We start from the raw sequence: 21,765 nt of genomic DNA on the forward strand, positions 1-21,765 counted from the left end.
TCAAGAAGAGCTAATAGCTATATTACTCAAAGTGTTCCACAAAATAGAAACAGAAGGGTCATAGCCAAACTCTTTTTATTAGGACAAGTTACCTTATACCAAAACCACACAAAGACACAACCAAGAAAGAGAATTACAGATCATTCTCACTAATGAACATGGATGCAAAAATTCTCAATAAAATACTGGCAAACAGAATCCAAAAACACATAAAAAATTCATCCATCATGAACAAGTAGCCTTCATCCCAGAAATGCAGGGCTGGCTCAACGTATAAAAATCTATCAGTGTAGCCGGGCAGTGGTGGCGAACGCCTTTAATCCCAGCACTCGGGAGGCAGAGGCAGGCGGATCTCTGTGAGTTCGAGACCAGCCTGGTCTACAAGAGCTAGTTCCAGGACAGGCTCCAAAGCCGCAGAGAAACCCTGTCTCGAAAAACCAAAAAAAAAAAAAAAAAAAAAAAAATCTATCAGTGTAATCCATCAAATAAATAAACTGAAACAAAAAAGCCATATGTTTGTTTTATTAGATGAAAAAAAGCATTTGACAAAATCCAACAGCCTTAATGATAAAGGTCTTGGAGATATTAGGGAAACAAGGATCATACCTAAATATAATAAAAGCAATATACAGCACACCAACAGACAACATGAAATTAAATAGAGAGAAACTCAAAGTGATTCCACTAAAATAATGAACAAGACAAAGCTGTCGACTCTCTCCATATCTCTTCAACATAGTTTTTGAAGGTTTAGCAATAGCAATAAGACAACATAAAAAGATCAAGGGGATTCAAATTGGAAAGGAATAAGTTAAACATTTGTTATTTGCAGATGATATGATAGTGTACATAAGTGACCCCAAAAACTCTACCAGAGAACTACTATAGCTGATAAATACCTTCATTGAAGTGGCAAGATACAAGATCAACTCAAAAAAAATCAGTAGCCCTCATACACACAAAGCATAAAGAAGCTGGGAAGGAAATAAGAGAAACATCAACTTTCACAATAACCACAAATAACATAAAATATCTTGGGGTAATACTAACAAAAAAGTAAAAGAGCTTTAAGTCTTTGAAGAAAGAAATTGAAGATGATACCTGAAAATGGAAAGATCTCCCATGCTTTTGGATAGGAAGTAAAATCAGCATAGTAAAAATGGCAATCCTACCAATAGTAATCTATAATTCAATGCAATCCTCATCAAAATTCCAACACAATTCTTCACAGACCTTGAAAGAACACTATTCAACTTCATATGGAAAAAAAAAACCCAGGATGGTCAAAACAATTGTATATAATAAAGGAACTTTCAGAGGCACTACCATCCCTGACATCAAGCTCTATTACAGAAGCTACAGTAATCAAAACAGCTTGGTATTGGCATAAAAACAGAGATGTTGACCAATGGAATTGAATTGAAAATATGGATATTAATCCACACACCTATGAACACCTGATTTTTGACAAAGAATCTAAAATTATACAATGGAAAAAAAAAGCATATTCACCAAATAGTGCTGGCATAACTGGATGTCAACCTGCATAAGAATGAAAAAAGAGTCATATCTATTGCCTTACACAAAACTCAAGTCCAAATGGATTAAAGACCTCAATATAAAACCGACCACACTGTACCTGATAGAGGAGAAAGTGGCAAGTAGCCTTTAATGCATGGGCACAGGAGACCACTTCCTATGTAGAACTCCAGTAGCACAGACAATAAAAGCAACAATAAATAAATGGGACCTCCTGAAACTAAGAAGCTTCTGGAAGATAAAAGACACAGTCAGTAAAGCAAAAGGGCAGCCTACTGAATGGAACAAGGTCTTCACCCACCCCATATGAGACAAATGACTAATCTCCAAAATATATAAAAAAAACTCAAGAAATTAGACATTAAAATTCTAAATAGCCTAATTAAAAAATGGTGTGCTGAACTAAACAGAAAATTCTCAACAGAAGAATTTCAAGTGGCCCGAAGATAATTAATGACATGTTCAACTTCCTTAGCTATCAGGGAAAATGAAATCAAAACAACTCTGAGATACCTAATCTTACACTTGTCAGAATGGCTAAGATCAAAAACACCAATGATAGCTTATGCTGGAGAGGATGTGGAGTAAGGGAAACACTCATCTATTGCTGGTGGGAATGCAAACTTGTGTAACCAAATTGGAAATCAGTGTAGCGATTTCTCAGAAACTGGGAATCAACCTAGATCAGGATCCAGCAATATCACTCTTGGGAATATACCCAAAAGATATTCAATCATACTACAAAAGCATTTATTCAACTATGTTCATAGCAGTATTATTTGTAATAGCCAGATGCTCCTCAGATGAAGAATGAATAAAGAAAGTGTGAGAGTACACTAGTGGTAAGAAAAAAAAAAAAAAACAATGGCACCTTGCATTTTACATGCAAATAGAACAAATTAGAAAACACTATCCTGAGTGAGGTGACTCAAACCCAAAAAATATGAATAGGTATGTACTCACTCATAAGTGGATTCTAGCCATAAACAAAGGACATTGGGCCTATAGTTTATGAACCTAGAGAAGCTAAGTAATAAGGTTAACCCAAAGAAAACCATACATAGACCCATCTGGGAATTGAAAGATCGCCTGACAAAATTGGGAGCATGGGTGTGGAAAGGGAGGTAGAATGAAGGGGAGAAGGGGAGGATTGAGGAGAATTTCAGGGAATGGAATAGTCAAGATGTAGGAAGGACAGATATGAGAACAAGGAAAGAAATACCTTGATTGAACAAGACATTATGGGGTTAGGAAGAAACCTGGCCCTAGAAAAATTTCCAGGAATCCACAAGGATGACCCCAGCTAAGACCCTAAGCAATACAAGAGAGGGTACCTGAAGTGACCTTGTCCTGTAGTCAGACTGATGATCATCTTAAATATCACCATAGAATCTTTGTCCAACAACAGATGGAAACAGAGGCAGAGAACCACATGGGAGCACTGGACTGAGCTTCCAAGTTCCTGTTGAAGAGCTGAAGTAGTGAAAATATGAGCAAAGAGATCAAGACCATGAGGGGTTCACCCACTGAGTTTGCCTGAGCTAATGAAAGCTCACCAATTCCAACTGGACTGGGAGTGATCGAGCATGGGATCAAACTCGCCCTCTGAATGTGGTTGACAGTTGAGGCAGACTGAGGATCCACTGACAGTGGCACTGGACTTGTCTCTACTGCATGTACTGACTATTTGGGATCCTATTTTCTTTGGATGTATACCTTGCTCAACTTAGATATAATAGGGAGGGCTTTGAACTTTCCACAGGGCAGGGTGCTTTGCCTTCTCTTAGGATTGGAGCAGGGAGGGGTGGGAAGGTGTGTGGAGGGAGTGGGAGGAGGGAAGAGAGTAAGAATTTTGGACTGGTATTTTTTAAAGTAATAAAATAATAATAATAATAATAATAATAATAATAATAATAATACCTTGAAAGAAATGCTGGAGACACTGATGATACACTAAATTATTTGATGTTGATAATTATCCTTAAATCTGGTTAAAATAGACATATTATATTACCATTCATTGGGTCTTCTATTGAATAAGCTATTTTTTTTTTAGATAACAACAGGTCAAACTCTCTGAGTCTCTTGAAATTATCTCTTTGTCTCAATATCTTAAAATTTCTTAACCACCAGGCAAAAACATATTTGGTGGTCAGTTATAAGCCAGATGGAGTTGTAAAATTTCCCTACTATAATTTGTTAATATGTTACCTTATTGTATAGTAAAGCCTCTTATGAGCCATTTTACAAATCAATAATACACATATCAAGCTAAATGGCCTATGGTAAAGTAACAAATTCTTTTTTTTTTTGTTTTGTACACGAATGTTTATTTCTCAAACATTCCCTTTAAACACAAGGAATGAATTCTAAATCTTCATAAAGATGAATAAAAAATGTCAATCTTCCAGTATAGCGTGTGTAATCACTGCGTCCTTGGTCACTACTGGCATTTACTGTTTAACATCAAAAACAAAGGTTATTTCAAAATCATGCTACTGATCTCTACCTTCCTCTATGACCAGCTCTACACTGATCTGCAATGTTTTATAAGTTTATATCAGACAGAAGCAAGTTTAAGGTGTGAAACAGCTGTGCATTAGACACAAGATAAAATTACAAGATACCCCCATTTTAAAGAACAGGCATGAAAAAGTACAAGAGAACTGTATCGATCTCGTTGGACGCATTGCTGACAGGGGAGCTGAATATGTATCTGCAAGAGAGTGGATGAGGATTTGCTTTGAACTTTTAGAGCTCCTAAAAGCACACAAGAAGGCCATTCGGAGAGCTACTGTCAACACTTTTGGGTACATTGCAAAGGCCATCGGCCCTCATGACGTATTGGCTACGCTTTTAAACAACCTCAAAGTTCAGGAAAGGCAGAACAGAGTGTGCACCACTGTAGCCATTGCCATTGTCGCTGAGACATGCTCCCCCTTCACAGTGCTCCCTGCCTTAATGAATGAGTACAGAGTTCCTGAACTAAACGTTCAAAACGGAGTGCTGAAATCCCTGTCCTTCTTGTTTGAGTACATCGGCAAAATGGGGAAAGACTACATCTATGCAGTGATGCCTCTCCTTGAGGATGCGCTGATGGACAGGGACCTTGTGCACAGGCAGACAGCTAGCGCAGTGGTACAACACATGTCACTTGGTGTCTATGGCTTTGGCTGTGAAGACTCTCTGAATCACTTACTGAACTATGTATGGCCGAATGTGTTTGAGACATCGCCCCACGTAATCCAGGCCGTCATGGGAGCTCTGGAGGGCCTGAGAGTTGCTTTGGACCATGCAGAATGTTGCAGTATTATTGCTTACAGGGTCTGTTTCACCCAGCTCGGAAAGTCAGAGATGTGTACTGGAAAATTTACAACTCCATCTACATCGGCTCCCAGGACGCTCTCATAGCACATTACCCAAGGATCTACAACGATGATAAGAACACCTATATTCGTTACGAACTTGACTATATCTTGTAATTTTATCTTGTGTCTAATACACAGCTGTTTCACACCTTAAACTTGCTTCTGTCTGATATAAATTTATAAAACAAATTCTTATATTCTCCCTCTCTCTTTTTTTCTCGCTCTCTTCTCTGTGTGTTTGTGTGTCTCTGTCTCTTTGTCTTTCTGTCTCTCTGTTTCTCTGACTCTTTTTGAAAGACCCCTGGAGTGGGGAGACTCTCACTCAAGGCTTGGGATAACATGACCCTCAAGGAACTCAGGAGAGACCGTCCTTGCTGCAATCATACGAGACTTATTGACAGGAAACAGTATGCTGGGGCCAAGACTCATGTCCCAAGCAGGGGTAGAGGAGTTCAACCCCGAGTAGCTGGGAGAAGGGGTTTTTAGGGGAAGAAATCACAACCCAAAGGGGCTAGGGAGGGCGTCATTGGAAAATTCTGAAAATACCAGTGATAATCACAAGAGGGTAACTCCCCATTTCTCAAGATTATTCTCAAGATTATAATCTAACTTCATGGTCATCTAGTTCCTGGAACAGAGCCACTGAACAGGCTAACCTAGATTTTTGGCTCTACTCTTCCTGCTAGATTTTTGGCTCTACTCTTCCTGCTAGATTTTTGGCTCTACTCTTCCTGCTAAGGGATCTGGATTTATCTGGGTCTTTCATCTTCCTCCCTTTGTGTGAGTATATTTTTAGCCTCTCTATTATATGTTGTTTATTTTTCTTTAACTGGCATATATTCCTTGTACATAACATTAAATTTTTTAAAGTTTTCTTTTCATACAAGTATATCACATACTTAGGACAAATTGTTGAGGACTAGCCTCAACAAAAATACCACTTACCAGGGCAGAGGCACAAAAATCCGAAAAATAGTAAAGAGAACAAAGGACTTGAGTAAAACTAATATAACAGAAACATAAGATAGTCTCAGGAGGGGTTCCATTGAATACTAAAATCATCCGCATTTAATTTTCCATACACTTTTATGCCCCAATACAAAAGGTGGAAGAAGGCAACAAAAGACTTCTTTAACATGATACAAAGGACAACTTGAACAGTTAATTGATTTAATGCTTTGAGTCATCAAGCCAATAATCCATTCATTAGCATTCTGTTCTTTAGGCAGTGAACCCACCCTAGACCAAATATCCTGAAGGCACCCACTTCCTAGGTAAAATCTCCTGTTACAAAAGAACAGGATATGCTTGCATATCCTGACCATCTGTCAGGATGGAATGCATATACCTATATGTGCCATCTTAATGCCCAAAGACCAAGTAACCCCACCCTAGGTCAGCATGTATAGCCACATTTGTTGTAAACAATTCTGAACAAGCTAAAATTCTCTGGCCTTCAGACAAGGTGGAAATAGGCTCATATTTTCGGCCTCCACATCAAATTTCATCTTCTTTTTCCCCTTCTATGCCTTTTGTTTCTATTCCTTTGCCTGGTTACTTCCAGTTCATGTCCTATATGACTTTATGATCTGCTTAAAATCTTGGATCCATGAGTGTAATTGAATATGTATCTCACTATACAGACCAGGTTGCTCCAGTACTTGTAATCCTTATGATTCAGCCCCTATACTTCTGTGATGACAGGTTCTATACCATCACCCCAACAATTTTTACAAGTAACTATTTTTGATTCACTCTTAATAGCTCTGGAAATTAATTTATAAACTTTTACTTATGTATGCTAGTCATAATACTTACAATTCATTCTCAGCAATAGCTGATTGAATTTTAGGTGGCTTTTGTAATTTAATTTGACAATAATTTTACATATTCTGCCCTCATTCAGCTAACTGTTCAAAGAGGAACAAGTGTACAGTGTTTAACATGCACTATAGAGAACAAAACAACCTGTGAGAACCAGGGTCCTATCCTGATTTCAAAGCTGATAAAAAGTTAGAATTCAGTGAATGACTATTTGAAATGTGAAATGTTTAATTGCTGTGACTCATAACAACACCTAGATTAGTGGTCAATATTAGAATATATCAAAGTTATTAAACTTGGGCTTCCAATCCCTGGAGATCTAGAAAACAATATTGTTCTGAAAGAGCCATTATAAAGGCAGCGGAAGTAAAGTGTCATTTGTAATTAAAATGAGGGCTTTGGATGTTGTTTCAGGATAAAAATGCAGTACCCATCTCTTCAAAATAACTTAATTATAAAGATCATATGGGGGATTAACTGAGTTTTGAGGACATTCTTTTAGGAAACAAAATGATAAGTGAAATATTACAGATGTGCAGATAGCAAAAACTTCCATGGAAACAAATTACCCATTGATAATCCAATTACTTTTGCTTGCAGATCTCCAATCTGTTAATTACCTACATTTATTTTGAATCAGCTTTCAGCTACTAAGATTTGTTATGGTCCATTCGAACCTCAGTTACAATTCAATACCTTTTATATTTTACTATTTTCATTGGAAAAACGTAACTATCTCTTCAGCACTCTGATTTTTAGTTTGGTACAATCCTGACAAAATGTTTTACGTTGGTATGATTTTTCTCTGAAGGGGAACCCTGGTCAACCTGAGCCTCAAAAAGAAGAGCAGTTGCTGAATGTATTGACACCATTTATATAACTCCATAAATGTATACAGTGGTTTATAGAAACATAAAAGCACAATTCATCTCACATCATGTTAGTATCCATTTCTATCCCAGTACATAATACACTGCTATTTTCTTACATAGTGAGGCATCATTATATATTCAGAGACAATGGAGAGGGTTGAGTTTCCTTCTTTCTTTCCTTTTTTTTTATTTGTTCCCATCCTCACCATTGATTGTCCTCATGAGCATCATTTCACCATCCTCAGAAGGTAGCCAGAAAATGAAGCATAGGAATCCTGAAAAGATCTCTGCAGTGAATCTAATAGATCTATACATACGTGGTGCCCTGCTACTAAATGGAATTAATATTGAATAGAATACATAGATCTTGGTAAACATAGGGATAACAGTTACATAGAAGTGTAATGGTTATCACCCATTCCCCCATTAAATCTATATCTCCTGGCATACCACCACTTTTCAGTGCTTAATATCCATGTTTTCCCAGATAATATCTTTAAACAGGAGAGTGATGACTCTAACTTAACAAACGTCTTCAAAATCGGTTCATTAATCATGGTTATACTGGGAAGGATGAGATGGATGAGAGAATAATTTTGTTAAATGTGCATCTATGCTCAAGTGTCCAGACAGGATAGAGTGATTATGAAGAATTATGTATAAAGTTAAGACAGTACCCCCTTTTTATACCATATCACTTTTATGGTCTGGTATTTGCATCTTTGCCCATGCTATTTCCTTCCTGGGTATGATACTGCCGTGAACACACGGGCTCTTTTAGTCACCTCTTCCAGAGGGGCAATATAAATATTCTCCTTTGTGAGGCCTTTCCTGGTTGTCCAGCCATTTATTGTTTGGTTGTTGATTTTTTAAATGAAGATTAGAGAAAAGAAAGAGATAGAAAGTATGTTTGGATGAGCCAAACTCAACAAATGAAGTCTATAAGTGACTGACAAACTTTAATCAAAATTTATAAATTAGGGGAAAAGATAAAATAAAAAGAAACTTATGACATTTTAGGCCCATGAGTTTAATGGGGGTACTTTATTACATTCTGACTCAAGTGGGTAGTCTGGAAAATGGGAAATTTATAACAACTAACTCAGAAAGTTATCAGAAGACTTAAATGAGTCAATATTTATAAATACTGAAAGCTTACAGTTCCCAAATCCAGATTTTTTGTAATTAAGGCAGATGTAGGGATTAATAGTGAAGATCAGAAAAACAGAAAAGTAAGCCACTAGAGAGTCCTTTTACCTTACCAAAGCTCAGACCAAAGGGTTGAACTCAGACTGCCTAGACTGCACTGTGTCTCTCCTAGACCTCAGAATTGACACTCCATTGAGTTCCTCTCTCTTTCTCTTTTTATTCTTCTCTTCACCCTGCCATATCACTTGTGTCTCCAACCTCCCTAATGCTGGGGAGTGTGGGATCCCAAGTACTGGAATTAAAGATATTTGACTCTCAAACACTGTGATTAAAGGTGTGAACCTTAACATGTGGATCTGTTTCTGTATAGATCTTGTGCAGGACAGGATACCCTTAAATTTATAGATATCTGTCTTTGTCTCCTGAGTCCTGGGATTAAAGGTGTGTGTCACTACTCCCTGGCCTCTAGAGGCTTAACTCTCCACGCTAATCTTTAGGCAAGCTTTATTAAAATACAAATAAAATATCACTACAGATGAACTCTATGTGTAGAATAAGGTTATGTAGGGGGTGGGAAAGTGTATGTGAGGAAGCATAAAGGGGAACAATTGAGAGATTTTTATAATGATTATGATGTATTTCTAAAAGTATGATGTATTTCATTTTTATTGTTGCATTTTTTATTATTTCTTCTTTATTTTACATCCCAACCACAATTTTTTCTCCCACCTCTCCTCCCTTCCCCTCTCCTCCCTTCCAACCCACCCACCATTCACTCTTCCCAATGGGTAAAGGCTCCCATCGGGAGACAACAAAGCCTGGCACATTAAGTTGGGACAAGACCAAAAGCCCCCGCCCTCCCCCCTGCATTAAGGCTGAGAATGGCATCCTACCGTTGGGAATGGGCTCCAATAACCTAGCTCATGCACCAGGGATAGATACTGGTCTCACTGTCAGGGGCTCCTCAGATAATCCAAGCTTCACCACTGTCTCCACATATGAAGGGCCTAGTTTAGTCACACAGAGGCTTCAAAACTGTCTGTCTAGAGTTTGTGAGTATCTGTAAGCTTGGTTCAGCTATCTCTGTAAATTTCTCCATCGTGATCTTGACCTCCCTTTCTCGTATAATCCCTACTCCCTCTCTTTAACTGTATTCCAGGAGCTCAGTCTGGTGTCTGGTGCTTGATTGTGGATCTCTGCATCTGGTTCCGTCAGCTACTGGATGAAAGCTTTATGATTGTAGTTGGGGTATTCACCAATCTGATTACAGGGGAAAGCTAGCTCAGGCAGCCTCTCCATTGTTGTTAGGAGTTTTAGATGAGGACATCCTTGTCGATTCTTGGGAATTTCCCCATTGAGTTAGTTTCTCGCTAACCCCATAGTGCTCTCTCTATCAAGATCTCTCCCACTCTGTCTCTGTCTCTCTGTCACTCTCTCTGTCTCTGTCTGTCTCTCTCTCTCTCTCTCTCTCTCTCTCTCTCTCTCTCTCTCTCTCTCTCACCATCAAGTTTCCTCATGTTCTCATCTTCCATCCCCTCCCTTTTACCACCCCAACCCCTGTACCCACCATATCTAATCTAATTCCCTTTCCCAGGGCAATCCATGTGTCCTTCTTAATGTCTTCCTTGTTACCTAGATTCTCTGGAGCTGCATTATAGTTTGGTTACTCTTTGCTTTACATCTCATATTTACTTATGAGTAAGTACATATCATATTTGTCTTTCTGAGTCTGGGTCACCTTACATAGGATAGCTTTTTCTAGTTCCATCCATTTAAATACAAAACAATCTGATTAAAAACTGGTGTATGGAGCTAAATAGAAAATCCTCATCTCAAAGAAACTCAAATGGCTGAAAGATATATTTAAGGAATTGCTCAACATCTGTAATTCTCAGGGAAATGCAAATCAAATTGACTCTGAACTGTGATCTTACACATGTCAGAAATGGCTAAGAAAAAAAATACTGAGGACGGTTTATGTTGGAGAGGATGTAAAGTCAGGGGAACACTCTTCCACTGCAGGTGGGAATGCAAAATTGTATAGCCACTTTGGGAAACAGTATGGTGATTTCTCATAAAATTGTCATCAATCTTTCTCAAAATCCAGCAATATCACTCTTGGGCATATACCCAAAGGATCATCATACCACAGAAAGTACAGCAATATCACTCTTGGGCATATACCCAGAGGATCATCATACCACAGAAAGTACAGCAATATCACTCTTGGGCATATACCCAAAGGATCATCATACCACAGAAAGTACAGCAATATCACTCTTGGGCATATACCCAAAGGATCATCATACCACAGAAAGTACAGCAATATCACTCTTGGGCATATACCCAAAGGATCATCATACCACAGAAAGTACAGCAATATCACTCTTGGGCATATACCCAAAGGATCATCATACCACAGAAAGTACAGGTTTTTGAAGTATGATCTAATGATTGTCTGGATTTTCTCAGTATCTGTTGTTATTTCCTACTTTTTGTTCCTGATTTTTTTAATTTGGGTATTCTTTCTCTGTCTTTTAGATAGTTTGGATCTTGTTGATTTTCCCAAGAACCAACTCTGTTTTGTTGATTCTTTGAATTGCTTCTTTCTTTTGATTTCATTGGTTTAAGCTCTCAATTTGATTATTTTCTGCTATCTACTCCTCTTGGGTGCATTTTCTTCTTTTGATCTAGGACTTTGAGGTGTTCTGTTAGTTGCTAGTATAAATTTTTTTCTAATTCATTTTAAAGGCACTTAGTGCTATAAACTTTCCTCTTAGAACAGATTTGTATCCCTTAAGCTTGGGAATGATGTGTATTCCTCTTTGTTGAATTCTGAGAAGTCTTCAATTTCTTTCTTATTTTTCCCTTGATCCATTCAGTAGAGAATTGTACAGTTGCCGTGAGCTTTTATGTTTTCTGTAGTTTGTGTTGTTGTTGAACTCTAACTTTAATCCATGGTGATCTGATAAGATGGAAGAAATTATTCCAGATTCATTTTTGTATTTGTTGTGACTTTTTGTAACAGAATATTTGGTCAGTTTGAAGAAGATTTCATGATGTTCTGAGAAAGTATATTCTTTTGTGTTCAGGTGAAATGTTATGTCCATTTGATTCACAGTATATGTTTGTTGTGATTTTTGTCTGTTTAGTTTCAACTGGGTAACCTTTCCATTGGTGATAATGGAATATTAATGTCTGACACAATCAATGTTTTGGGTTCAAAATGTGATTTTAGCTTTAGTAATGCTTCTTTTACAAATGTGGGTGCCCTTGTATTTGGGGAATGGATGTTAAGAATTGAGACACCATCTTCAACATCTTATTTAATTTTTCATCTGATAATATGGAATGTCCCCCATCTCTTTTGATTAATTCTAACTTGAGGTCTATTTTATTAGATATTAGAATTATTACATCTGCTGATTCTTGGGTTCATTTGATCAAAAAATCTATTTCCAACCCTTTTCTCAAAGGTTATATCTGTCTTTGATGTTAATGTGTGTTTCTTGTATGCAGCAGAAAGGTGGATCCAGATTTTGCATCCAGTTTGTTAGCCTGTCTTTTTATTGGTGAATTGAGTACAGTGATAGTGAGAGATATTAATGACCGGTGGTTGTTATTCTCTGATTTTATTTTTAATGTTGTTTTCTTGGTGTTGCTGGTGGCAGTGGTGGTAGTAGTGGTGGTGGTGTGTGAGCTGCATGTATGTGAGTGCTTCTGGTGTGGAATTATCTATTGACTGTGTTTTCATGGAAAAAGCTAACCTTTTGTTTGTTCATTTCTGTAAATGGAGACTATCTTTTGTCCACCCAGACCCAAATAATCACCCAGAAACTATATTAATTACAACACTGTTTGCTCTATTATTTTAGGCTTCTTATTAACCAACTCTTACCTTTTAAATTAACCCAGTTTTATTATTTTATATTTTGCTATGAGATTTTTGGTTTGTTACCTCTTGCTTTGTGGTCAGCTACATGGCATCTGTCTGATTCTGCCTTCTTTCTCCCTGGATTCAGGTTAGTTTTCCAGCCTACCTATATTCAGTCCTGCCATAGCCCAAAGCAGTTTATTAACCAATGGTAATAAAACATATTCAAAGCATAAAAAGGGGAATCCCATATTACATTTCATCTTTAAGGACCTCTATCATCTTCATAAAATTACTCTTAAATACATTTTCTTGTGTTTCAGCTGTGTTGAAATGTTCAGGTCTTGATGTCATAGCTAAACTACATTCTCATGGAGACATGGTACCCTTTTTGTTTTTTATTCTATTCTTATACAAAGGTTTAGGCATATGGATTTGGGGTGATTAAAGGTCTAGGTATTAATTCTTGTGTTTATCTTTGTTGAATTCTTGTGTTTATCTTTGTTGGACTGGTGCTTGGTTCCTTTTTTTTTTTTTTTTCAAGACAGGGTTTCTCTGCAGCTTTTTTAGAGCCTGTCCTGGACCTAGCTCTTGTAGACCAGGCTGGCCTCGAGCTCACAGAGATCGGCCTGCCTCTGCCTCCCGAGTGCTGGGATTAAAGGCATGCGCCACCACCGCCCGGCTTGGTTCCTTGGTTTTTGTTTCCTCTCTGCTTTTCTGGTCTAAGTGGTCATGGTTTCTGGTGACTAATTAGCCTTCAGGTCCAGTAGGGTATCTCTGCTGGGGTTTTGGGGGCCTTGGATCCCTTGTTCTGGTAAGACCTCCAGTAAAACCAAAATTTTCTTGGTTATCTAAATCATGCCTGGCATCCGGTAAAAGATATCTTCCCCTGAAATACCTAGGACCATCCTGGCCTGGGAAACAGCTATCAGGATTATTCTTTTGGCTCTGTGAACTGTTTGTATTCCTGTGTCATCTGTTCTTCCAAATGGTGTGGGCTGTATTTGGGCCAAAGGAGTTTGCTGGAGTCCTGTTCTGGGCTTGTGTGAACTGGTGTTGTGATTCCTCTTAAGGCTTTATAGCAGGCAGGGGAAAAAATCTACAAAGACAGAGACAAGAATGAAACTTGGCTCTGCCTGATTTCATTGTAACTGATACTGAACCAGGACTTCTAGAGTCTGCCCCAGATCATTTTACCTTAGCCATGTTTATGCCCAGCACAATTTTGGAAAAAAATTAGTCACAAGGGCACAACAATTTGCATCATGTTTACATTGAGATTCCTTACAAAGTACTTCTTTCACAAGAATGTGTACTGTCCACTCAGTGATAGTGCCCAAGATTCAGGGTCTAGGAAGTTTAACTGAGGATAGCATAATACCTCTCTGTGCTGGGATATGCCTGGCCCTACGGTAACATAGAAGTCATTTGGGATGACGAAAAGCACAAGTGACATCACTTATATGAGTGGGTTTTATAGTCCAAAAACAATGCTCAAGATTTAGTGGAAAAGCTCTTGGATAAGAAAAGTCATAAATTCTGAAAGATAAGGGCAGATTCTATCTCATTAGACAAGAAAGGATCATCAGCTTGTAAAATGACATCATTCCTGGTGGTCCAAGAAGAGCAGCTTCAAACCTGATTTTTTTTTTTTAAGAGATTAACTGTGTGTTTAACTTGTTTCCTTCTCCGGGGCTTATCTGTGTGCACAAGGCCTAGAAGAGTTCTGGTTGATGTGGTCAGTGCCTAGGTGACAGAAGCCTGCTAGACCTGGGGATGTCTCAGCAGCAGCAGGACCAGGGAAAAGTTGGAGTCAAATTGGTATAAAGAAGGATCACAGTGGACAGAACGGTGGGTGGGGGTTCAATTTCGCTACTAGGTGAGTCACTCATCTTTTTGCCCTTATGAATGGTATGGCCTGGGCCTTCTTGGCATAAGTCATTTGAGGTTGGGAGGAGGGCCCAGCCATGACACTGAGAACTAGCACAAATTAGCACAGAAGTTATGGGCTTTGTGCCTTAGTACCTTGGGTTAAATGCATGGAAATTAGAGAGTATTTATTAAATAAATACATGAACTCATCATTTAGAAAATTATTACAAGAAAATTTGACGAGTTATCTTCTGTCTCTGCTTAAACAAAATAAGTTTGAGTAAACATTTTTGGAGTTACTAAATTTGGTACAATTTATCACTATTTATGTCTTGAGGGCAATGTTTGTAAAATGTAGTAAGTACTTACAATGATAATGAAATTCACATTAAGATAATCTGCATCTGGTGGAATCTATGTCTGGAGTTCTCTCAGATTGTACTATGAAATCATTACATAGCCTGTGCTTAGAACTGAGACCTGTCACATATTCTTCAATTCTGAAAAAAATTTGTAGACACATATCAGTGACATAAAGGTACTAATTTAAGTTCAATAGAGCATATCTGACTTGGTATTATCTCAGGAGTGTTATTAGAGAAAAAGATTCCAGTGAAAATAATTTCTCTAATTTTATTTCATGATTGCATGGCCAGACCTTCTTTTCTTTTCAAAAGTACTTTTTTCCTGTTTTGAAATCTTCAAAAAAACCTCTACACTCTAAAGAAATGCAATTTCTGCTAGTGGGTGGCTCAATTAGGTTTAGTTAGAGAAATTTGACCTGCCAGGGTATGTAGAAATCAGCTAAAGTGTGTAAATGTGACATCTTGACACTGGAAAATTGTTTCCCTTCATGTGTAATTAGCAATGCCTCCATGGGCAGCTTAAAATACTGAGTCAGATATCCCTGAACTCACTCAAGAATCTAAAGGAAATTAAGTCTTTGCACTAAAAACACTACACTCTTTTCTTGTTTGCCAAGATTACAAAAAGAAAAATAAGAACCATTGAAGCATATTAAAAATGTTTTAAATTACATATGTATTTATTAGTTTATTTTGTAATAAGACTATATAGAAGAAAATTAATCCTCCAAACAAAATTTAAATTGCATAGAGTATTATGAACTACAGGTATAATGTTTTTTTTTCTAGTGTTGTGGAATATTTCCTTACATTTTGTGAAGATGTCATTGTGGTTGGTTTCATAAAGAGCTGAATGGCCATTACCTAAGAAGGAGGGGTTAGGTAAGACTTCTAGAGACATAGAGGACCCTGAGAGGAAGAAAAGCAGAATCACCAGCCAGATGCAGAAGAAGCAAGATGGGCAATACAGAGTAAGGTAATGGAGCCAAATTAAAGAACATATATTAAAAAAAAATATGAGTTAACTTAACTTAGAAGAACTAGTTAGGTACAAGCATAAGCTAAGGCTGAGCTATTATAATTAATAAGAAGTCTCTTTGTGGTTATTTAACATCTTGCAAGAAGGACAGAGAAAGTTTGTTACATATGACTTGCAACATGGGAATTCATGTATCCAAATGTAGGGCCTAAGAAAGTTAAGAATAGTTCCGGACAAGGAGACAGGTGTAGCTTCTTAATCCTGCAGTCTTTCAGGGATGCTGGTGCTTGCTGGCATACAGAGGTCTTCTTACCAGCTGCTGCCTGTGGCCTATCTGCCAATGTCATGTGCCAGCATTATATGCTAAGCTGAGCCATGTGACAGCTGGCACAGCAGTTTATGACTTATCTCATACAGTCAGAGAACACTGCAGGTGTTCAGTAAAGACAGCTTAAAAATGTACACATGTTACAATTTGTTTAAAACAATGTGTGTAGACTTAAAAAGAAAAGAAAATGGGTATAGACAATCATACAAAAATAGTTTAAAAAAACAGAGGGAGTTTGGACCTTATATATTGCTTTGTTAATTTTGAATTTTTTCAATGCCAATGAACAGAAAATGACAGTTTCTGAGAGATATTGCATTGTGGAAATTTTCATACATACGCTAGTGATTTCTTGGCTTCAAAATGGAAGTTGGAAAATATATTGCTTTATGAAAGAGGTTACACTGTTGTTTCCATAGAAAATGAAAATCTGTGGATTGCTTCAAGATAGATGGAGATCAGGTTTGTTTAGGGAAAAGAACCCCTGAAAATCCTAACTATGGACATAAAGAAATAAACCTAGAAAAATTATAAGACAGGGGATATATGTTTTACCTGCTCAAATATAAAACAAAATGCCATTCATTGACTGGCTTGTGTGCAATGCATATTCCATACTTGTGTTAATGCAGATATGTATGCTACCTTTAAAATAGTGTATACTTTCAGAGCAAGGGGACCAGGCACCAATGAAAATGTTGGCCTTGGTGATTAAGCCTCTTAAAATACCTCTTTTAAGTTTCCTCAGAGTTCTCCATGCTGAACAGCTTCAAGATTGCTGGATGAGATGATTCACCCTCACAGGCTATTATAGACATCACTGCAGATAAGCCATGTGTTTCCCGTTGAAGAGAGACTGAACAACAAATGTTATGGGTAGTTTTTACAGGGTTTGAATATTATCTCAATTTTCTCAAGTTTCCTAAAGATTCCAAAATCTCAGACAACAGGAAGCAGTCTAGAGAAGACAACACTAAAATTCCCAAGAAGTGAGGTGTATAGTTTTTGTTCATTCAGTAGGTTATGAATATCTGTCATCTCTTAAGGGGGTTGGTTACAGGTTGTTATTGATCATAGTCAGGAAAAACGCTAAACAAAGGAGATTAGACTAATGGATCTATTTATGTGGAGGAAAATGAGGGATAGAATGTAAAAATGATGGGATAAAAAGGTGAATTATTGAGTATAATTTTGAACAACCACTAATCTCAAATGTTTCACATTGGTATAAATTTTTGTATTTTGATACAAAATTAAAGTTATCTTTGTTATACTATATATAGGCTTTTATTCTTGTTTAAAGCATTGTACCTAGGCAGCTCCTTTAAAAATATAATGCAAAGTTTTAAACCTTAAATTAAAGGATTTAATTTAGTATATATATATATATATATATATATATATATATATATATATATTCCTTTGGGCAGACACGAATTCAGATCTTGCAATGTAAACAAGAAGAAAGAAGACACAGAGAGCATGAAGAAAACATTTCAAATGAAGATTTGCTCTCGGTTAAATGATTCCAAGAGAAAGTGCTTTTTTTTTTTTTTTTTTTTTTTTTTTTTTTTTTTTGGTTTTTCGAGACATAGTTTCTCTGTGGCTTTGGAGCCTGTCCTGGAGACCAGGCTGGTCTCAAACTCACAGAGATCCGTCTGCCTCTGCCTTTTACTTGCTTTGTTGAAGCTCTAACACATTAATGGTAGCTCAGAATTATTGGCTAATGTGTACAGTTCATGAACCTGGCCAAGAACACATAGCTGGGAAGATCAAAAGTTTAAGTAGAACACCTACTACTATTTTGTTAAACAGCTGTAGTATAAAGCTGCCTAATAAACTTTTTCATATCCATGTATTAGTACAGGTCTTGTGTCTCATCAAAAAATAAAATTGTTTTTCAGTGGACAGTGACTAATACAGTCTCACAACTAGTCATACTTCTGATAACAAGTGACAGCGGAGTACATGATCATACATGGGACATCTATAAATTTTTCCTTTACAGCAAAGCTCAAGGAACATTAAGAAAGAGAGTTGGGGGGAAGAGCATTGCTAAGAGCCAAAGCCGGAGGTTGGAAGTGCTGAGGCAAATGCTATCTCATCTAGACACAACTCTCACAAACTCATTTCATTGGTAGTTATCTGCAGAAGTCCTACATAAGATTGAATCTGTCAAAATTTTATCAGAAAAAGAGGTCAGACTCATAAAGCCATGCCCATCCCAGAAAGATGATTGACAGCTAATTATAATGAAGCAATATGTGCTACTTCCCTCATGGGAGGAACCACTTATAAATTCCTTTGCTTTGGAATCTATCTTTAGATTTCTATCTATCTTTAGACAGGATCTCTAGTTAGACTTCATGAAACACATACATGTGTGCATGCGTGCACACACGCACACACACACACACACACAAACAGAGAGAGAGAGAGAGAGAGAGAGAGAGAGAGAGAGAGAGAGAGAGAGAGAGAGAGAGAGTCCCATGAATCTAAAAGATGGAATTGTTATGGAAAGAAGATGTGAGAGGCACAAGGAGTGGGGCTGAACCTGGATGGTATGTGGTGATCTTTTTTTTTTTGTATTTTTAACAAAAATGCTTGCCTAAAGATCAGAGTACAGAGCTAAACCACTAGAATCCAGGCAGTAGTGGCACACACACATAATTCTGGGACTCAGTTGTCAGAGGCAGAGGGATCTCTGTGAGTTTTAGGCCATGATGGACTGGACTGCACTAGATTGATCCAGTCTTAAAGAGAAACAACAGAGCCAGGCAGTATTGGCTCACACCTTTAATCCCAGTGTGTGAGAGTCACGGATCTTTAAACCCAGCACTGAGGAGGTGAAGACAGGAAGTGAGAAGGACACAAGAGCTTAGTGCAGTCTGAGGATACAGTCTGAGGTAGCAGTGAAGCCCTCAGTCTGGACATGGAGTCAGAGGACACAGTCTGAGTAGGCAGTCTGAGGACAGGATAACCCTTTGGTCTTAGGATTCCATAGAGTTAAAAGGTCTCCCTAGTGACTGGTTCCATTGCTGCTCTGATTTCTGAACTTTCATTCTCTAATACCTGACTCTGGGCTTTTATTAAGAACAATTAGAATTTGAGCTATAGTGATAGACAGTGTTGTGAATAAAATCCAGCATGTACACAGATTATAGTATGAAATCACTTAAAAAGAGACCATTTCAAAATAATACCAGAAACAATGAAGGAAGATTGTGGGACAGCAAGCCTGTAACTCAATCAGAAAGAAGCAGAGAGATAGAGAGTTGAATCAGAGGTTGTTTTATAGTAGCAGAGTGATAAGTCTGCTAAAAATGGCCAGCTACGTATGATGGAAAATATTTTTCAGGAATTAAGCACAAGCAGCTTCAAAACAGGAAAAAATACAAAGTCCCCATAAGAATATTTCAGCATATTTTAGTGTGTGCTAAAGAAAAAAAAAAGGTTAGCATTTGAAAGTGAGGCAGGGACAAGTTGCAGCAACTAATAGAAAAGAAACTTTAGCACAAAGAGCTCACTTTCCAATATAGGTTATGTTTATGAATTTTTTACAATTATATTCAAATATGTAGATGCTATAATTACTATCCACATTGTTTTATACAGCAGTTCTTGATATATGGTTGAGTAGAAGTAATATTCATTAAAATTTGGAATTTCTGGTACATGACGCTTGGCATGAAACCTCTTTTGAGGCTGTGTTAGGTGCTTAGAGAACTAATGAGGAAATGAGAGTTGCTGGTGTGTTTCTTTGAGAACCAACAGATCCTCTTTATTGAAGTGGAGACAGAACAACCTGGAATCTAGAGAAGTGATATAGACAGCAAATATACTGAATCTGTGATGATCAGCAAACTTTGAAATAGCTTTACAGTATGGAGAGTTTGGTTACAATTTTTAAAAAGTCAGTAAAAAAAAATCACAAGAGCCGGGCAGTGGTGGCGCATGCCTTTAATCTCAGCACTTGGGAGGCAGAGGCAGGTGGATCTCTGTGTGTTCGAGGCCAGCCTGGTCTACAAGAGCTAGCTCCAGGACAGGCTCCAAAGCTACAGAGAAACCCCATCTCGAAAAATAAAACAAAAAAAAAAATCACAAGAATATTTTCTAGTAAGCCAATAAAGGAAAACATAAATTCTGTACTAGCACATGACATGGGTATTGTTTATTTTTTTGTACACAGCTACTCTTTAATGCCAAAATAAAGTGTGTTTTTTCTTCTTTCTTTTCTTCTAAGAAGAGACTAAAGTGCAAAGAAATCCAGTAATAAGTAACAGTGGTAGACATCAATAGAAGATCATATTGAAGGGCCAAGTAGAAACAGCATGAAGATGGCAGTAGTATGACATAAATATGGCTTTCCTGGAGAGATTGGTAAGGACTGGCTGACAAATTTACCTGTGTCATCTGAGGTGATAAGTCTACAAAATATGATTTCAAACTAGAATCTACAGTCTGTTGTTATAGGCTGCACCATTCAGTGCTCATTCCTGGGAACCCAGGAAATGGAAGTTTTAAACATGCAGATTTTTGAAGCTATGGAAATACAGATTCAAATACTTTTATCAAGATAAGAAGCCCATGGAATATCTGCTATTATACTTCACCTTGAAAGAGGAAAACTAAGTGTTTGGGGATGTAGAAACTTGTCATAAAGTCACATTGTTATATAGAAGGCTTAGAGCAAGTATTCTAACTCAATCTAACAAGTTTTAAAAGTTGAAGGGATTAATCTAAAAAATAGAACTTGTTTATTAGTATAGAATAAGAGAATTATCCCAGACAACATTTGTAATTATAGTGGTATTGTTCTAAATGTCTAGTTCCTTATGTCCTTTAATAATCAGATTTCCTGCAAAGCATGGCATTGTCAATCACTAACAATGTCTTCTTTAAAAGCTATTGTTTCCTGAGCATTTTTATAACATTAGGATTCTAAAATATGCAGTGCCTTTGGCTGAACATTCCAATGTAGCTCATGCTGGGAAGTCATGCATCATGTGACAATCTGAAAAATTGATTATTTTTTTTTTTTTTTTTTTTTTTTTTTTTTTTGGTTTTTCGAGACAGGGTTTCTCTGTAGCTTTGGAGCCTGTCCTGGAACTAGCTCTTGTAGACCAGGCTGGTCTCGAACTCACAGAGATCCGCCTGCCTCTGCCTCCCGAGTGCTGGGATTAAAGGCGTGCGCCACCACCGCCCGGCTGAAAAATTGATTATTATGTTTTAAAAATCAACTACTTTTGCCTTTCTACTCATTAGTTAATGGACATTTTGGTTATTTTCAGTTTAGGGTTATCATGAAAATTCCGCATTTAAATACAATAAGTTTGTAGATTAATTTTTGGATGAATTATTAACACTGAAATTAGTAAGCCATGTAGTAAATTTATTCCTCAAACTCTATACAAAATTGTCAAGCTTCTCTAAAAAGTGCCTATATAGTTTGCATACCTTCTTATAACACAGGAAGACTTTAGTTGATTCTCAACCTCACTTGTGATTAGTATTGCTTCCATTTTAATTATATCCACCCCAGTGACCAAAAACAATTATATTATTTTATTTAGTTTACACTCACTAATAATCAAT

The 21,765-nt window shown here is 37.3% G+C and overlaps 1 protein-coding gene across 1 annotated transcript in view; it reads left to right on the forward strand.

Moving 5' to 3' along the window:
* Positions 1–5,076, forward strand: part of LOC119815270 (splicing factor 3B subunit 1-like) — a 171,782-nt gene extending 166,706 nt beyond the window's left edge. Inside the window, 2 exon segments of the mRNA XM_042055147.1 lie at positions 4,132–4,822; positions 4,825–5,076. Coding sequence (XP_041911081.1) covers positions 4,132–4,822; positions 4,825–5,021 — 888 coding nt within the window. The 3' untranslated portion in view covers positions 5,022–5,076.
* Positions 5,077–21,765: the final 16,689 nt, after the last annotated feature.

The sequence above is a fragment of the Arvicola amphibius genome, chromosome 5, assembly GCF_903992535.2.
Source record: "Arvicola amphibius chromosome 5, mArvAmp1.2, whole genome shotgun sequence".
Taxonomy (NCBI): Eukaryota; Metazoa; Chordata; class Mammalia; order Rodentia; family Cricetidae; genus Arvicola; species Arvicola amphibius.